The sequence below is a fragment of the Myxocyprinus asiaticus genome, chromosome 31 (genome assembly GCF_019703515.2).
Source record: "Myxocyprinus asiaticus isolate MX2 ecotype Aquarium Trade chromosome 31, UBuf_Myxa_2, whole genome shotgun sequence".
Taxonomy (NCBI): Eukaryota; Metazoa; Chordata; class Actinopteri; order Cypriniformes; family Catostomidae; genus Myxocyprinus; species Myxocyprinus asiaticus.
Genome location: NC_059374.1, coordinates 29,986,233 through 30,004,814, shown reverse-complemented (window position 1 = coordinate 30,004,814; position 18,582 = coordinate 29,986,233). Strand labels below are relative to the sequence as shown.

General features: G+C 37.2%; 1 protein-coding gene across 2 annotated transcripts; it reads left to right on the top strand.

The window, feature by feature from the left end:
* Positions 1-8,269: 8,269 nt before the first annotated feature.
* Positions 8,270-14,934, top strand: LOC127422396 (uncharacterized). Of its 2 annotated transcripts, XM_051665888.1 has the most exons (10): positions 8,270-8,365; positions 8,474-8,631; positions 9,486-9,669; positions 11,823-11,971; positions 12,076-12,163; positions 12,260-12,415; positions 12,579-12,785; positions 12,892-13,060; positions 13,313-13,392; positions 13,602-14,934. In XM_051665888.1, the coding sequence occupies exons 4-10, from the start codon at positions 11,955-11,957 to the stop codon at positions 13,899-13,901; spliced, it is 1,017 nt and encodes a 338-aa protein (XP_051521848.1). In that variant the 5' UTR covers positions 8,270-8,365; positions 8,474-8,631; positions 9,486-9,669; positions 11,823-11,954; the 3' UTR covers positions 13,902-14,934. The 2 variants fall into 2 exon arrangements, with proteins under 2 accessions (XP_051521848.1, XP_051521849.1); XM_051665889.1 differs by lacking the exon at positions 8,474-8,631 and having other exon boundaries at positions 8,289-8,365.
* Positions 14,935-18,582: the final 3,648 nt, after the last annotated feature.

Here is an 18,582-nt window from a genome sequence, read left to right as displayed (position 1 = left end):
TATTTATTTAGGAGAATTTCAGACAGGAACATTGTGGACAGATAAGACATGGTGTACCTGCTTATTAACAGTTATAATGTAACAAGATCTAGCTGAGACACTGACTACAAAAGCTGAGTAATTAGACACTTAAGTATTTAACTCTGTGGGGCCAGGAGCGTGTAATAAGTTTACGCTTAAAATGTAAAAGTCCCCGGATACATAAGTCAGTTATTTGGTAGAGTACAACAGGGCTAAAAGCCCCTCAGGGTAAAAGGCACATTTTATTTTATTTTCTCCCAAAACACTAAACAGCAACAAAAACTACCACAGTACTTTCCTTAACATCTGTTTGTCACTATACACTGCAAAATATTCCTGGTCCATAAGATAATTGCGTGCAATGTCTAAAGTTTGATTTTGAGGTAATTTGATCTAATATTTAATATACTTTTTTAAATGTTGCAAATTAATTTAGCTAATGAAAATCCCTGAAATCAACACACAATTTACAATCACAATTAAAATACTCATTTATCATTTTCAGTTTTGTTCACATGTGATTAAATCAAAAGTGTTTTAAATACTGTCCAATAAGTGAAAAGATAGTATTTGGGGTAAAAATAAATAAATAAATAAATAAAAAAAAAGCCCTCCTGCTGTAGGCACTAAACACCCACTTATAACATATAGTTTGTTTTTTAAGTGGGGCGAATAGATTTGTTGTGAAAAATGTTCAAAGTTGGCTCATATTGACTGATCCAATCACAATGGAGATTAATTTGTTTATTGAGTACTTGAGTTTTTATGATTGAAATGAACAGGAAATGGTTCACCCTTTTCTGATGTGGTCATTTTGAATAAGGAATATCTTCTCAAAAGTATTTGTCTTATGACAAATTTTGCCCTATATAACTACAGTATTGTCCTTATATTTACACAATATGACTTTAATCCCCCAGGGGGACTTTTACCCAACATGTGGGGGACTTTTACCCCAAGTGAGGTGTAAAAAGCTCCATCGCCACCTTAAAAAAAACTATTAACTATTTTTTTTTAAACTATTTTAATCAAAACAACCTTCCATTTTTATTTCTTTTCACACAAATAATGTTGCTCCATCAATATTGAATAAATAGAAATTTACTTTTTCAATATTGATACACCTTGTGACCAGAAAAAAAAGCCAATTTTCCTTAAAGTGTGTCTATCCCCATTGTACCTTACCATTTAAAAGCGGAACTTTTCACAGAACTCCATCACATTTGTGTTTATGTTACATAAAATAACAAGATAAAACCTGAAGAAATGAGTGCCACCTTGTGTTAATGATGTAGAAATAAGATTATAAATATACAAGCTTTTCAAATAGCACTTAAATAGACAATTCATTTTCAAATGAACGGTCTCATTCTCAGGAATTGCCATAACACCACAGTTTAAATGATTATCAAAAGATATACAAAGTGAAATTTGATCTCTGTAAGACAGCAAAGACAAATGTCTACCCAGATTACCGTTTCTGTAATCTAAGTAGACAAACACTATATCAGCTCTTACCTTGGACTGTTTTCTTAAAAATTAGCCATTTTTTACATGTCCTTGAGCTTGCAAAAATCCAGTGTTAAATCTCAGATGTCCAGATCAAAATATGTGGCCCAGCAGTAAAAGCATGAAGAACAAATCATCTGCTAAAATACGGTCTCAGTTATTGATGATAAAATGTTATACATCATTGCCAAGCTGAGGATCTTTACAACGACACCTAGATTAAATTTATAGTCCACTCAGAGTCCGAGATATTGACGAAACAGTGGGGAATGTGTGTGTGTTAGATCGTATAATAGGCTGCTGCAGTGCCAAATATCCACATTTCCCTACTATATAGTAGGCCAAAAACAGTATGTAAATGGAGTATGTCCAGTATTCATAAAACAATAAGCGAGAAATACTCTGATGACCTACTATTTCCGGCGAAATTCTGAAGTGCTATTACTTGCATGCATAAAAAAGAACAAAAAACATTTTTAACGGCTGAGTTTGGACGCAGGGTGAATGTCTACCCAGCAAACACAGAACGTTCCCCTAAAGTTAGCGTATTGTTATTGTTTGGTTATTTTTTTTTGGGAACCAGTTTCTAACTAGGAACCTTCTCTTTAGGTTCTAATTTTTATAACCATAAAGTAACATTCCCAGAACATTGCAGAGAGGTTTTTAGGTGAAAACCTAAAAAGCACATTTGAGTGTTCAGCTGCATTAGAGTACCATGTGCAATTCAGAATGTATATTGTGACTGAAGGATTGATAAAGATGTATTTTTCCTAGTACTTGCTGCCATCTATTGAAATGAAATAGACTTTTTGCAGGTTCATTGAGCAAAAAGAGACTGAAATACATGATTGCAAAATTAGGATTTTTTTGTTTGTTTGTTCTTTATGTTCATCATAAGATTGTAAACACATGCAATTTTATTTATGAATTATTGGAATCTGTTTTGGAATTTGAGGGGTTTTCTGTTGGGGTTCTACATTAGATCGGGTACTTTGTGAGTATGTGTTTGTTTACATGTGCATTTGTTGCCATTCTCTGTTTGACAGTTGCAGCCGCGGGCTGTGCATTTTAAGTCTAGGCCTTCAGTGTGATTCATGCCATTAAGAAAACAGTTTCACAATGAATGAGATGCCGTATGCCTATCATACATTATGTGGCAGTCAACTAATAATAAAAATTGACATTTTAAAAACACGTCCAGGCACGAAAGCCAGAACTTGCAATGACACTTAATGCTCAAGCAAGCCTAATTTTAACTGCAGCATGACAGTTTTGTGAAATGAACATCAAAAATCATAATTTTTCATATGAATCTACCAGGGAGATCTATAGTACCTGGAAAAATTGATCTAATAATATTTGCGATTTAAATTTTGCTTGCAATAAATTTCGTTTCGTCAGGGTGCATGGTTATGCTGCGTTCCATTCAAGTTGGATGTGGGATATTCCTATATCTCCAACCATAAATGCCATCCATTCCCCGATATTCGGAACTGCAACGCTCCTGTTAGCTTAGAAAGTCGTCAAGTCATTTTTATATGTATAGCACCTTTCACAACACACATCGTTTCACAGCAGCTTTACAGAAGATCATGCATTAACAGAAAATGAAACTGTAATATCTATAATGTCTCAAGAGTCATCATTGTTTAGTTTGATAAAATTATATGCCCCTGCATCTTAGCAGGGGTTTGACTCTCATTAGAGATGTCTCCTAGCAACCCAACTGATAAACAATGCTGAAGCGCTAGCATTTGTGCTTCAGGTGTAGAATTATCAAAAGAGATTATAATGTTTTATACACCTGTTTCTGCAGGCATTTGTTAAACAAGCTTTAATATCATGTAATGTGGAAACTAACTAATTTATCGAAAGTTAATTTTTATCGCGGCGCCGTTTTGTGGCACTTTCCACATAATGCCGTGGCCCATGCGGCCCCATTTCGCGCCCGGCCCACCGGGCAAAGTCCCGGTTCCCCCAGTGGCCAGTACGCCACTGCTTACTTTGTATAACTCCCAGAGAGTCAACATGTTTGTGTGACATCATGCCCCTGCATCTCGGCAAAATCGGAGATGAGAATTTCTGCACGAGCCTACAAATTGTAATTCTGACTTCAAGATGCATTCCATTGCACTTTTCCTAGTAGGAAGTTGTAAAATCAGACTTACCGAGTTGAATGGAATGCAGCACTACTTTTCAAAACTTGATCTGACACTGAATGCTCAAGCAGCTTAATTTATACTTAGAAAAGTCCTGATGTTGCTATAATAATGCAAAAAGCACTTACCAATTTACTTGAAGTGAAAATCAGCCCTCATTTCCTGTTTAATAAATTAAACAATCACACGGTCATGCAGAACATCTCGTGTTTTTAAATCCATAAGGATCTCATTCTCAATGGCGATAGCAGCAGTGATGACTATCTCGCGCTCTTTGCGTTCAAATTATATACATCACTTAAAGCGTGATTGCGTCACTCAAGGCCAGCTAGAAGGCCTCGACCGAGACATATCCTAAAGATTACACCCACCAAGAACAAATAAATCAATCTGATTGGCTGATAAATCTGACAATCTGATTTTAGATGCCCATTCACTTGCACTGTTGAGGGATTCTGAAGAAATTCTGAAGGCCTGAGGGGGTGGAGCTTAGACTCACGCGCTGCTTCGGCTAACGAGCTCGGCTTCGGACGTGCGATTTGTGAAACAGTTGTCACACTTTGCTTGTAAGCATCAAGGAATAAATTCTGACTGGATAAACTTTTCATTTTTCTCTATTTGTTTGTAGATTAATTAAGAGTGGAAAGCAATTAAAAATACATAGGAAAAAGGTGATTGAGAATGAAAGGATGAAAAATATTTATTTATTTGGCATGTTAGGCCAGCAGAAAAGGCTTTGCTGGCCCTGAGAATTAGCCACTGGACAGTTGTCACATGTTTGGGGCGAGTCATTGTTTCATCGAGATAATTACTTGCGCCGGCTCCGCTGTCATTATATCCACCTGTCGCTCATTTCCTCTGGCCTATTTATCTCGCCCTCTCCCTTCAATGTCTGTCTGATTGTTGCAAAGGGTTTGCTGTGTTCACATTCCAGTCTAAACCAACGTATTTCACCTCTCTGTTTTTTGTTCCTGTTTTTCGACTGTTCTTGGCCAATCTCACACCGATTCCTTCACTGAGGATTCCTGTGGATTACTGTTTTGCTTTTGTTCTTAATTTTTCTATAGAAATAAAGACTTTGATTTTGCATCCAGCACTTGGGTCCTCACCTGTTCTTGTCATTTTCTTTAAAATGATTTTTCCATAATTTGTCCACTGTATGTGTGTAAGGAGAGCTTTTTCAGGTGGCAGCAAAAATATGTTAATAGACAATAGACGTTGCACTCTCAAAAGGCCTGCAGCTGTTTTCTGACATTCATGTCCTCAGTAAGATTCTGACAGAAATGAATGATAGAACTTTAAAGGCTGTGAGGAAGTGGCTTGCCCTGAATTTGTGTTTAACACGAGATGAAATTTTCCAGAAATGGCAGGAGGGCTTGGGGTCCCTAATATCAAATGGACTTACATGGCCACTAGACTGTCACATCTACTTAGAATGTTAAATTGTGATGACTAAGGGGTGAGAGAGTTGACAAGAGCATCCCTCTTTTTGGATATGCAACGAAGGAATGTGCCGCTAGCCAATGAGACTGAAAATAACTACCTTGGCTTCTGTAAAAAAATCAAATGGAAAGCTTGATACTCAATAAACAGCGATTGGAGTTTGGTTTGACTTGCCAGACCTCAACGATTTATGTAAGAAGGCAGGAGTCACGCTTAGGTGGTCACACATTGATATGTAACCTGTGGCTGTTTCCAAGAATGTTGTCAGTGGTGCAGGTGTTTCTCTGTGTGCCACAATTAATATGGATGGAACAACATATGAATTTGATGTTAAACATTGTAGGAGAGTTATTCTAGATCAATGAAAAAGACAACAACAACACTGGTGTGGCCTTCAGGGGAAGCTGGCTTTTCTTATATCGGCAGACCATATAGTGTCTCATTCTATCTTCCAGAACCCTGCCATTGTTGTGGAAAATGTTGAAGATTCTTTCCCTCTTTGCAAGAAATCTCTCAGAGTCAGGGGTTCCAGATGCCAAAGGTAAAAGTTTATTGAGCAACCAATAAACCTGAGAAGGCCAGCTGTCCATTCTGCCCTCTCAGTTCCAAGCTCCTAGTCTTTATACATTTATGAACCCATAAATCGTTCATTCTCATTACCTCTAACCAATGGGCTTGCTTGCCACCATTGTTTCTCAGACCATCTGACTTCTTTCTAATGGTGGAATCCTAGCAACCCATCTATTTTTTAAAAACAGAACATTTTGGTCCCATTTACTTGGAAAGTGTACATTCTGGGTAAACAGGTTAAGGTGATTATACATAATGAGTATCCCATCTAATGGGTTAACTTAAGCATAGTAAGCATTTTGTCTATTGGGTTAACATGACGACCATCCTATATACTGGCTATATTGTGCCTTATGAATGCATTTTCCACTCTGCATTCATGAGTGTGACATCATACATACATTTCACATGATACAGCCTTCTGGCTGATACAATGCTCATATTTTTTCTATATTTGATATTGAAAATATACTATACCATCAGTGAGGACATTTTGACATTCACAGTTAAAGCTAGGCTGCAGGTGCTGCCCACTATGCTCAATCTCTCTTTTTGATATCCTAGCAAACACAGTTCAAGTTGTATTCTGCATAATTATGAATGTGTTACTGATACAATGTAGGATATGAAATGTGTATATACACAAATGTGAAATAAGTATGAAATGTGTATGTGCTACTTTTAGTAATGCTTGCAAATCTGTGCTGTGGTAGAGATATGTCTTGTGAGTAAATTTCGGGACTTCTGAATCATCCTGTTTGATACCTGCTGTACCTTGTTTTAATGGTAGTGTCAAATAATGAATTAAATGTGAGGACTGTATGGGTCAAAGGGCTATTATTTGGACCACATAAATAAATATTCGGACAAGTAATACTTTTGACAAATTGCTATTATTCAGGTTGTTGTATTCAGTCATTTAGCAAAGTTGAAATAAAAGCACAGTTACTATAAATACTATAAAAAAAGGTAAGATCATAAAAAATTAAAGGAATATTCTGGGTTCAATACAAGTTAAGCTCAATCGACAGCATTTGTGTCAAAATATTAATTACCACAAAAATTATTTTCGACTTATTCCTCCTTTTCTTTAAAAGAAGCAAAAATCTGGGTTCCAGTGAGGCACTTCTAACAGAAATGTAACATTAAGACAAAGAGCATTTGAATTAACAATTGTAATATAATCCTTAATTTGGTTTTATTCTTCTGTAGTGCATTCATATAGGGGGTGAGACAGATAATCATGCCAAAGATGAGAATGACTGAAAAGAAACTCCTGAAAAAAACGAGGGACTCTAAATTAATTTGAATGGTAATCAACATAATGCCACAAATGCTGTCTATTGAGCTTAACTTGTATTGAACCCTGAATATTCCTTTAAGATGGGATCTCCTTCAAACAGTATTAAAAGCTCTCACAATAACTGCTGTCATTCTGTCATTGCAGTTATTAAAGTTGCTTTGTAATATATCAATAACCAGTGACTATAGTAATTAGTAACTATGGTGTTTTGGTGGAAACTATGATAACTGCATTGATTAAGGGTGGTAACTGTCACCTTTTTGTTAGTTATACCATGCTGACAAGTTGCCAAAAAAAAAAAAAAAAAAGTCAAGTCACATCAAATTGTGTAATATTAAACTTTCTTAAACTTATAATTGTTTCTCTGGTGTTCTTGGTGGGCATGGCTTATGTGCTATATAAAGTGCAACAAGAGATGTGAAAGTGAGTGTTCATGTAAAATTTAACGGACAAACAAAGTATAGTGGAAAATCAGTCATTTGTCAGCATGTAATCACTCTGTATGTACACCATCCTTATTATCACCAAATCAGTCTGTGCAAGATGGATATATTACTGGCATTGAAGACAAATATATTGTCTGTACACTGTCAGAAAAAAAGGTACAGTGCAGGTACAATTTTGTTCCTAGGGGTACAAAATATATAACTGTACCTTTAAAGGTCCACAATAGGTCCTTAGGGTACAATTATGTACCCAAAACGACTTATAAAGGTACAACATTTTAGGTTTAGATGTGAAAGGTCCATTTTTGTACCTTTTGAATTTTTTTTTTTTTTTTTTTACAGTTTAGCCCTAACTGGAATAACATATGTCTTTTTTTAGTATTATTAATTTAATGTATGTCAGCTCATGATAACATCAAGACACCATATTAAGTTGTTTTAAATGTTAAAAATATATTTTATAGGCCTATACATAAGATTAGGCTACATGTCATGTAGGCTATATGAATATATACTTCACTTCATGTAGCCTATCCTGTCTGTAAAATAAGACAAATGTTATTTCCAAACATGTTAATGAATTTATTAAATGAAATGTTTTTAATAATTGTTCATGTTTGTTGTAATGTAGTATTAATTTTTTGTTTAAAAAAACTTTATCAAATTAATGAACTTTTGACTGTTGCATCAAAAACAGACAGATATTTTTTTTAAGATGCTGAATTAAATTTGGAATAAAGACCATGAGAACGGCAACAAAACTTTCAAAACATACCTTACTGCTTATGCAGACATTTCGGTTGTTGTCGCTTTAAGAAGATTTCCCGCTTGGCTTGAGTCGTTCGGTGCGGTCTGACAGAACTTCAGGTCACGATTTTCAGCATCGAGCATTTTTTGGAGGACACATTTTCCAGGTAAATTTTCGGGATAATGTTATATATTCTTATTTTTTTCCACGCATGATGGCATGTTCTGTTGATTTTGTCTAATTCGTTGTTCCCCTGCTTAAAGCCCGCGAAAAGTACTCCAGTCAGACTGGCGGTTGTACGTTACTGACCGATTCGGAAGAGCCTTCAGAAGTTCAGAATGGAGTTGGGGAAATTGTCTACCGCTCAATTAATAACGGAGCTAAGGCAGTTTGGTATAGAAGTCTCTGAAGAGGAGAGGAAAAAATTTGAGGGTGAGTATGTTAATTGTCACATGTTGAGATGGTTTAAGAAATTTTAGGCTTTTCTCGAGGATTGTTCTTGGTGTGACAACGGCCTTTATCCATAGACTATACACTTTCATAACGTAGCCTCTCATACCTTATTTCTTTAATAAAAACTGTGGCCAACACTATATATTTGCAGGGCTAGTTATTGTAATTTGTGGTTATCTCAGTTTTTACATTTTGAGACCAAAAATGTCCAGCCGTTGGGATTGCGACATTCTGTTAGGCCGCACGAGACTTCAACGCGACGCTCTGACTCGGATTATACACGGTCATCAAACGGAAAATCAAGTAATTCATAATTTAAGTAAAATGGACAGCACAGAAGCGGTACGAATATTTGTTACAAACACACTTGATGATATAAAAAATTATATTTGATATAAAAAAGACGATTGTAGCAGTCCACTTTATCATCCAAAATAAATGCAAAGACTTATTTTTTAATTATAGTTAGGTTTTTATTCGCATTATCCACTAACAAAAATAACAGTGATGGCAAAGCTGTGTCCTGTTTAATCACTGATTGCCATTTGGACTTCTTTTTGGAATTACATCACTGCAATTGTTAAATTAAGCTGTATGTTACTTCTGGGTTCATGTAATTTTCATGTTTTATTATTTTAATCTCTATTTTAATCTTTTTTTTATTTTTTTTATTTCAGAATTTATTTGTTAGCCCTGTAAAGTGTAGGTTACCATTTTTGTGTGTGTACTTTATCTGACAGGCAGTGTTCCAGCCTCAAAAACACTGGTTTAGTGCATGGTTCTAATTGATGGGTAATTAAATTGTACTTTTCATTATCTCTTTTATATTATAGACAATGATGTGGATGGAGAGACTGTTGACGTTGGTCTGACGGAGTCAATGGTTTCATTCCTATTTGAGGGATCTTTTAAGAAGCAGGCAAAATTCCTTAGATTTGTCCAAGAGATGAAGGAAACGGTGATAACGCTTGAACCTGTGCCTGCAGAATGCCTTTTGCAGTCTTCAGCTGGAGCAAGGTTGTTGCTGTTTAATAATGTTTCATTTGTTTTCAGGGAACTATTCTTAAAGTAAATCTTAAAGAAGCTGGGGTTTTTCTTTGCTTCCCCATAATAATTTACTGTAATTATACTAGTGCTTAATTAATTTCTTGCATCTAGAACATTAAGTATTAGAGATGTTTTGAAATGCCATTTTCTTTGTCAACAATATAAACAGAAAACACTTCAGATAACGGACACTTTGACATGGTGAAAAAGCAGGGTGCCCAGTGTGCCTAGTACATAATTTTTTACATTAAGGGCCAGCTTTACTAACAGCTTGCACCAGCACAAACCCTCTTTTGGCATTAAAAAAACTACTGTCAGGATTTACTAAAGACACGCAGTGAAGAATTAGCGCTGAAAAGGCGTGGGCACAGTTATTTTTGCGGCTGACCTTATTGCATATGCATTTGTAGGAGTTTCCCTTTCAGACGCAAAATTTATGGGAGGAGAGTATTTAAATGAATCAGTCAAGGTGATTTACTAAGGTTTGCGCTCATCAATTTACTGGTGTTTGCGCCATTATTTACCACCCAAAAAAAGCATGTCTTAAATCACTGGTAGATTGCGTTGGTCATTATGGGAATGATCCGGCGCCGTCTGTGTTCTTTAATTTGCGTGTCGTCAGTAGATCACACGCAAAACTTTCCACTCCCTTCGGCACTTTTTTGGAACTGCGCTCTCAAGCTTATTTGCCCTGTTTAGTAAATCTGGCCCTTACTCTGTAACCATTTATTAGAGGGTCAGTTCACCCAAAAATTTAATTCTGTCATTACTCACCCCATGTCATTCCAAACCTGTAAGACTCTCATTCATCTCCAGAACACAAATGAAGATATTTTTAATTAAATCTAAAAGCTTTCTGTCCCTCCATTGACCGCTTACACAACTAGCATTTTCAAGAAAGGTAGGAAAGACATGATTAAAGTAATCCATGTGTCTCCACTGGTTTAACCTCAAATTATGAACATAATCTACCACTACATTTACAAAATATTAATATCCAGCGTGCATTCATGACAGCACCACAACGCATACATGTATTGACGTGAGAGCAGACGTTGCATAAACGTGTTCAAGATTAATATTTTTTAAATAAAGTGGTAAATTATGTTATAAATTGACACACAAAGCACTCACGTGGCTACATAAATTGAGGTTAAACCACTGGAGTCACATGGATTACTTTAATGATGTCTTTACTAGGGCTGCCCTCAACTCAAGATTTTTCTAGTCGATTAGTAGTCATTAATTTAAGTGATTAGTTGACCAATCGCACGTGTATATTAATAAGCCTTATAAATCATAATAATGAGCCTTCAATTGCCTATATACAATACATAGCCTAATCAGCGCTCAAGTATACACTGAGTTTATTTTTTTGACTTGCTCAAGTTCACAGAGACCGAGATGGCAGAAAGCACATCCTGTTTGTTTTCTTTATTTTACAAAGGCACAACGTTTTCTTGTTATTGTGAGTTTACACAAATAAAAGTAGACTTTCGAATGATGTATCACTCTTATCTGTATGACCAAAAATGACGGAGTATTTTAAGTTATTTCCGCTGTTATCAGGAAAAATGCAAGTGATCGCGCCAGCGCCTCCATGTCATGCAGTAAAGCACGCTATACTTTAGCTTCCACACTCCCCACAAACACTTGGATGTGCCTCTGATAATAGCGCACATTTATCTAGGTTAACGTTAGAGCGTTAGAGGGCCTTGAAAGTGGTAGTTGCGTAGCTGTCAATTGAGGGACAGAAAGTTCTCAGATTTCATTAAAATATCTTCATTTGTGGTCCGAAGATGAACGAAAGTCTTACGGGTTTGGAACGACATGAGGGCGAGTATTTAATGACAGAATTTTCTTTTTTGCGTGAACTAACCCTTTAAGATGTATGAACTGACAACAGTGTACGAGTTGACAACTAAGATGATCAAGAAAAGGTTAGGGCACATATTTCAAGTAAAACTTGTTTGGAAAAATTCTGAAGTTAGTGTTGTTTGTAAATGAATGTATTCATTTGTCTTTTCAGTAGTAAGAACTGGTACTTTACAGTATTTGTTGTACTTTATGTATCCCTGTAACATTGCATTGCCTAATTATTACTTTCTCTTTTTTTACCATAGTAATATCAGCCGATCAGCAGCTTTTCCTGAGTTCCTAAGTTTCTTTTTGATGTTCAGGCTAAATTGGACCAAAAACAAAGCAACCTTTCAGCATCAGATAGGATCAAAATTATAAGAACATTGTATGAAAGCATGGCTCGGTACAGTATGTAAGTATTCCCCATTAACTTTACCAAGGTCTTAATGGGTTACATTTGAATAACATTTTAAACCAAAATTATTCGCTACACTCGTGTTTAAAATATTTTTGCAGGTATCTGACTAATGAAGAGTATGTTGAAGTGGTGAAGGCCCTGACTCTGAGGTACCCCTTTTTAAAGGACAAAGAGGGCAATGGATATGTAAGTAAATCTTAATATCCTACTCTTGGTTCTGTTGATACAGTTTGTTATTTTGTGTCATTTTTATTTTTTTTGCCCAAATATTATTTTAAATAGCACACATGGCACATGTGTCTGAAATGCAAGTTTAAATTTGAGCGGACACCTTTGGCTGATGTTGAAGAAGTGAAAAGACTTAAACGGAAGTTTGGTCATTCAAAAAAGTCTCTGCAACATGAAAAAAGCACTTGCAAACAAATTACAAGGCCTGTGGTGAGAGAATATATTTATAATCTTTTTACAATGTTACATGTTACCAGTGTATTGTTCTCAAATGTATCATTATAACAAGTGACAAGATGCAAACATTTTCATAATTTTCTTGCCTAGAAATTAGAAATAATGTTCTACCTGATTGTTTTTGTCTGTGCACAAGGACATGGATGTCGTTGGAGAGGATGCTACCTCAATAGAGGGACATGTGAAAGTCCTACAGGACCAATATCGAAAGACACAGCCAGATACTCGCATTGCTGAAGAGCGAATGAGGAGGACCTTTGCCTGGAGGCAGAAGGAGATTACTGGTGGGATGACTGTTGAAGATGTTGTCAACAAATATCCATTCTTGAAGAGTCCATCAGGGGTCAGTGTGCAAATTATACAAGTACACAAACCCATTAACATGTAGGACACTAAAACTGTATAAAATCCTGATTTTCTTATGCTTGTGTCTTTTTTACCAATTTCAGCTTTATCAAGAAATTGGTTTCCTGTATAAGTCTGTTAATCTCTGCTGGCACTTTCAAGAAAATTTTGGAAACATTGCATCCAGTGTGCTACAGCTTGCGAAAGGGAAATCTCTTTTAGCAAAGCCGCACAAAGCAGCTAGAGAAGAATCTCTCGTTGAAGACCATCTTGGTAATTTACTTTTTTAAAACTTTATACTATTTATTAAATGGACAGTTCACCCTAAACTGAAAATTCTGTCATTGATTACTCACCCTCATGTCTTTCCAAACCTGTAAGACTTTTGTTCAACACAAATGAAGATATTTTTAATGAAGTCTGACAGCTTTCTGTCCCTCCATTGACAGCCTACGCAACTATCACTTTCAAGGCCCAGAGAGGTAGTAATATCATGTCAAAATCATGTGATATCTTTTGTTTCAGGAATTGATTTCAAAGCAGCACTTCTCATGTTGCCAGCCTTGTTCAGAGAGAAGCTTGAACACTTCATTGTGCTTGGGGAGGTGCGCATATGTTTCTCTGTCTATGACTTGAATGTCTATCATAAATGCATTTTATAATTCTTGAAATATGTTTACTGCCCACATACAAATGGGGTGAAAAGTAATCATCTTATTTCTTTATGCATGTAGATTATTTCTCTCCATCAGTTAACTTGTATGATCATAAAATTTGATTGAGAAAAAATCTGATTTGTGCTTTTGTCTTTTAGAGTGAACCATCTTCACCATATCCAACTGTTCAAGTACAGGAAGCCACTGACTGGAAAAATGTGCTTACAAGAAGAGTCACTGCAGTCGTCAGAGCTGATGGGATAGAGATCTGCCGGGCTAGCGGTGTGGATGAAGGGGCTCTTGCTGCATTTTGTGCCTATTTCGTCTTCAATTTGACATATCCAACTCACTTGAAAAACACCCTGGTGTTTCTTCAGCGGTATGTTTTGAAACTTACTGTGGATGGTGACAAGCCTCTACCTACCCCAGTTACCAGAGTAATCAACCTTTTACAGTAACATCTGCAAAAATGCCTCGCCCGTTCTGTTGTCCTAAATGCTCTCTGAGAACATTCACAATTGTCAAATTAATCCAGCACATTGGTCTCATTCATGCTCATGAGGCAAATTTTTCAATAACTTGTGGTCTTAATGACTGTCAGAGAACATTTTCAAAGTACGAGTCCTTTAGATGTCATGTTTACCGAAAGCATAAACATATGGTGTTACAACGGACTATGAATGATGTTCCTCTGCCTCTGTTTAAGGACGTCGAGGAAGAATGTCCTAATGATAGTGTTGCATTTTCTGCCCCCCCCAAACATGAAGGAGCTCTTTTCAGCAATTTAGAGAGAACCTATGTGCCTTCGTTCTGAAATGCAGAGAAAAAAATCATCTGCCTCAGTCAGTGCAGCAAGACATTTTGGATGATGTTAATTTCTTATTTAGTTTTTTAAAGAGAACTATGATGCATTTCTTGCATATCATCTATAAAAAAAAATGGATTTGATCTTGCTGCATGTCCGGAACTTCAGGAAGTGCTACAGTCCCCTGACTTTTTTTCAGAGGCCTCAAGACTTGTTAGGTCTCCAAACATGTTCAAAGAGTTTTGCAAATCAAAATTTCAGATGACTGAACCTGTGCAGTACACACTAAGAGACTCAAGTGGTAACAAGACTGGAAGTTACTCTTACGTTCCTATTTGTAAGATTTTAAGGAAATACTGTTCTCATGAGGACATTTATTAGCACTAGGTATTCTTGCTGAAGAACAACTGCCCTATGCTGTAAACCTCAATGTGCAGCACATGATATAGCCTGTTTAATTAGCCGTATATCAATGTATAACAGTTCTTTTATTTTGCTGATTTGATTTGTAAGGATTCTACAGTATAGACAATTTCTTGTATTCCTGTTAAAAAAATGTAAAGGCGTTACTGTTTAAAATACTGTTTTATACCTCAGATTATATTTGTTGAGTAATGTCTGATGAGCTTTTATGTGCAATGAACAATTAATTGTCTTGACTCACACCTACTGTTGTGAGATGATGTAATGCATTCAAGTAATTCTCTTTGTAAAATAAAGTTTATAAATAAAATTGCATATTTGTAAAATCTACATATGTGTAAGCCAGTATCTTTAAGATATTTTTTAGCACCCCATTGGATCAAAACTGCTTTGTCATTAGGGCGTACCCTGGGAATTATTTTAATAAGGTACAATTTTGTGCTTTCATTGCAGTATGCACAATTGTTCCTTGGGGTACAAAATTGCCCCTTAAATGGTACAAAGTTATAGGGTACAATTTTGTACCTTGCATTACAGGTACAAAAAGGTACCCTTCAGGGTACCACCCCAGTGACAGCCACTTGTACCATAAAGGTACAGTTTTGTACTTTTTTTCTGACAGTGTAATCATGACCTTTCTGATACTGTTACTGCTGTGGAAGAGTCGAAGAAAGCTGAGTAGTTTAAGACGTCTGCCTCCAGGACCCCCTGCTTAGCCACTGCTGGGAAATATATTTCAATTCAATGTAAAGGAACCCTACAAATATTACCTAGAGGTTAGTATTCAATGGTTTAAGTTGTGCTTAATGATTTTTGTTACAATTATTGTTCATGTAGACTACAACTACTTAAGGATTACAAAAATTCAGGAGTTTCTTTAAAGTCATTCTCATCATTGGCATGATTATCTGTCTCACCCCCTATATTGTTTTATACTACAGAAGAATAAAACAGAAAAAATTACAGCAGGACAGACAGTAATAAGGAAATATGATTAAGTGTGTGTGTGTGTATATACGCTATATTGCCAAAAGTATTCGCTCATCTGCCTTTAGACGCATATGAACTTAAGTGACATCCCATTCTTAATCCATAGGGTTTATTATGATGTCGGCCCACCCTTTGCAGCTATAACAGCTTCAACTCTTCTGGGAAGGCTTTCCACAAGGTTTAGGAGTGTGTTTATGGGAATTTTTGACCATTCTTCCAGAAGCGCATTTGTGAGGTCAGACACTGATGATGGACGAGAAGGCCTGGCTCGCAGTCTTCGCTCTAATTCATCCCAAAGGTGTTGAGGTCAGGACTCTGTGCAGGCCAGTCAAGTTCTTCCACACCAAACTCGCTCATCCATGTCTTTATGGACCTTGCTTTGTGCACTGGTGCGCTGTCATGTTGGAACAGGAAAGGGCCATCCCCAAACTGTTCCCACAAAGTTAGGAGCATGGAATTGTCCTAAATCTCTTGGTATGCTGAAGCATTCAGAGTTCCTTTCACTGGAACTAAGGGGCCAAGCCCAGCTCCTGAAAAACAACCCCACACCATAATCCCCCCTCCACCAAACTTCACAGTTGGCACAATGCAGTCAGACAAGTACCGTTCTCCTGGCAACTGCCAAACCCAGACTCGTCCATCAGATTGCCAGATGGAGAAGCGTGATTCGTCACTCCAGAGAACGTGTCTCCACTGCTCTAGAGTCCAGTGGCGGCGTACTTTACACCACTGCATCCGACGCTTTGCATTGCACTTGGTGATGTATGGCTTGGATGCAGCTGCTCGGCCATGGAAACCCATTCCATGAAGCTCTCTATGCACTGTTCTTGAGCTAATCTGAAGGCTACATGAACTTTGGAGGTCTGCAGTGATTGAATCTGCAGAAAGTTGGCGACCTCTGCGCACTATGCTCCTCAGCATCCGCTGACCCCGCTCTGTCATTTTACGTGGCCTACCACTTCGTGGCTGATTTGCTGTCATTCCCAATCGCATCCACTTTGTTATAATACCACTGACAGTTGACTGTGGAATATTTAGTAGCGAGGAAATTTCACGACTGGACTTGTTGCACAGGTGGCATCCTATCACAGTACCACGCTGGAATTCACTGAGCTCCTGAGAGCGGCCCATTCTTTCACAAATGTTTGTAGAAGCAGTCTGCATGCCTAGGTGCTTCATTTTATACACCTGTGGCCATGGAAGTGATTGGAACACCTGAATTCAATTATTTGGATGGGTGAGCGAATACTTTTGGCAATATAGTGTATGTTTTTAATGACAGCAACTTAATGACAGCCACATAAAATGACAGAGAGGGGTCAGCGGATGCTGAGGCGCATAGTGCGCAGAGGTCGCCAACTTTCTGCAGAGTCAGTCGCTACAGACCTCCAAAGTTCATGTGGCCTTCAGATTAGCTCAAGAACAGTGTGTAGAGAGCTTCATGGAATGGGTTTCCATGGCCGAGCAGCTGCATCCAAGCCATACATCACCAAGTGCAATGCAAAGCGTCGGATGCAGTGGTGTAAAGCACGCCGCCACTGGACTCTAGAGCAGTGGAGACGCGTTCTCTGGAGTGACTAATCACGCTTCTCCATCTGGCAATCTGATGGACGAGTCTGGGTTTGGCGGTTGCCAGGAGAACGGTACTTGTCTGACTGCATTGTGCCAACTGTGAAGTTTGGTGGAGGGGGGATTATGGTGTGGGGTTGTTTTTCAGGAGCTGGGCTTGGCCCCTTAGTTCCAGTGAAAGGGACTCCTGAATGCTTCAGCATACCAAGAGATTTTGGACTGCGCACCAGTGCACAAAGCAAGGTCCATAAAGACATGGATGAGCGAGTTTGGTGTGGAAGAACTTGACTGGCCTGCACAGAGTCCTGACCTCAACCCGATAGAGCACCTTTGGGATGAATTAGAGCGAAGACTGCGAGCCAGGCCTTCTCGTCCAACATCAGTGTCTGACCTCACAAATGCGCTTCTGGAAGAATGGTCAAAAATTCCCATAAACACACTCCTAAACCTTGTGGAAAGCCTTCCCAGAAGAGTTGAAGCTGTTATAGCTGCAAAGGGTGGGCCGACGTCATATTAAACCCTATGGATTAAGAATGGGATGTCACTTAAGTTCATATGCGTCTAAAGGCAGATGAGCGAATACTTTTGGCAATATAGTGTATTAATGGCTAAAGTTTGATAACAGTGTATTCAGCACAAACGGGGCTACAATAATATGTGAACAACATATGTACATGTTTGTATTTTTGAGAAAATAACGTTTATGTGTGGTTTTTGAAAAAACAAAATTTTTAAGTCACTGAAATAAGGCCATATAACACATACTAAACATTTGTTCTCAAGACTTTTGAGGACTGGATCTTGTAGCCTAGAGTTTTTGCTATAAAATGATATGAAAACCATTCTGATCACTTATTCATACAAAACAATATAGTCATTTAACCTTTGTAAGACACTTTTAGTGTTAGGAAGGCCAAATGCGAGGAGGCATGGATGATCATGAATATTGATGTGATTCACACCTGAGGAGACAAAGACCCCTCCCCTGAGAGAGAATTAATGTTTGTAGCTTATTCACAAAATCAAGTTTAAGTTAAAAGAAGTAATCTGACTATACATTTTCTTTACATAAAGACTTTACTTTAGACCTACACTACCATTTAAAAGTTTTAGATCGGTAAGATTTTTTAAATGTTTTTAAAAGAAGTCTTTTCTGCTCACCAAGGCTGCATTTATTTGATCCAAAATACAGCAAAAACAGTGACATTGTGAAATATTTTTACAATTTAAAATAACTTTTCTATTTGAATATATTGTCAAATGCAATGTATTCCTGTGATCAAAGCTGAATTTTCAGCATCATTACTGCAGTCTTCAGTGTCACATGATCTTCAGAAATCATTCTAATATGC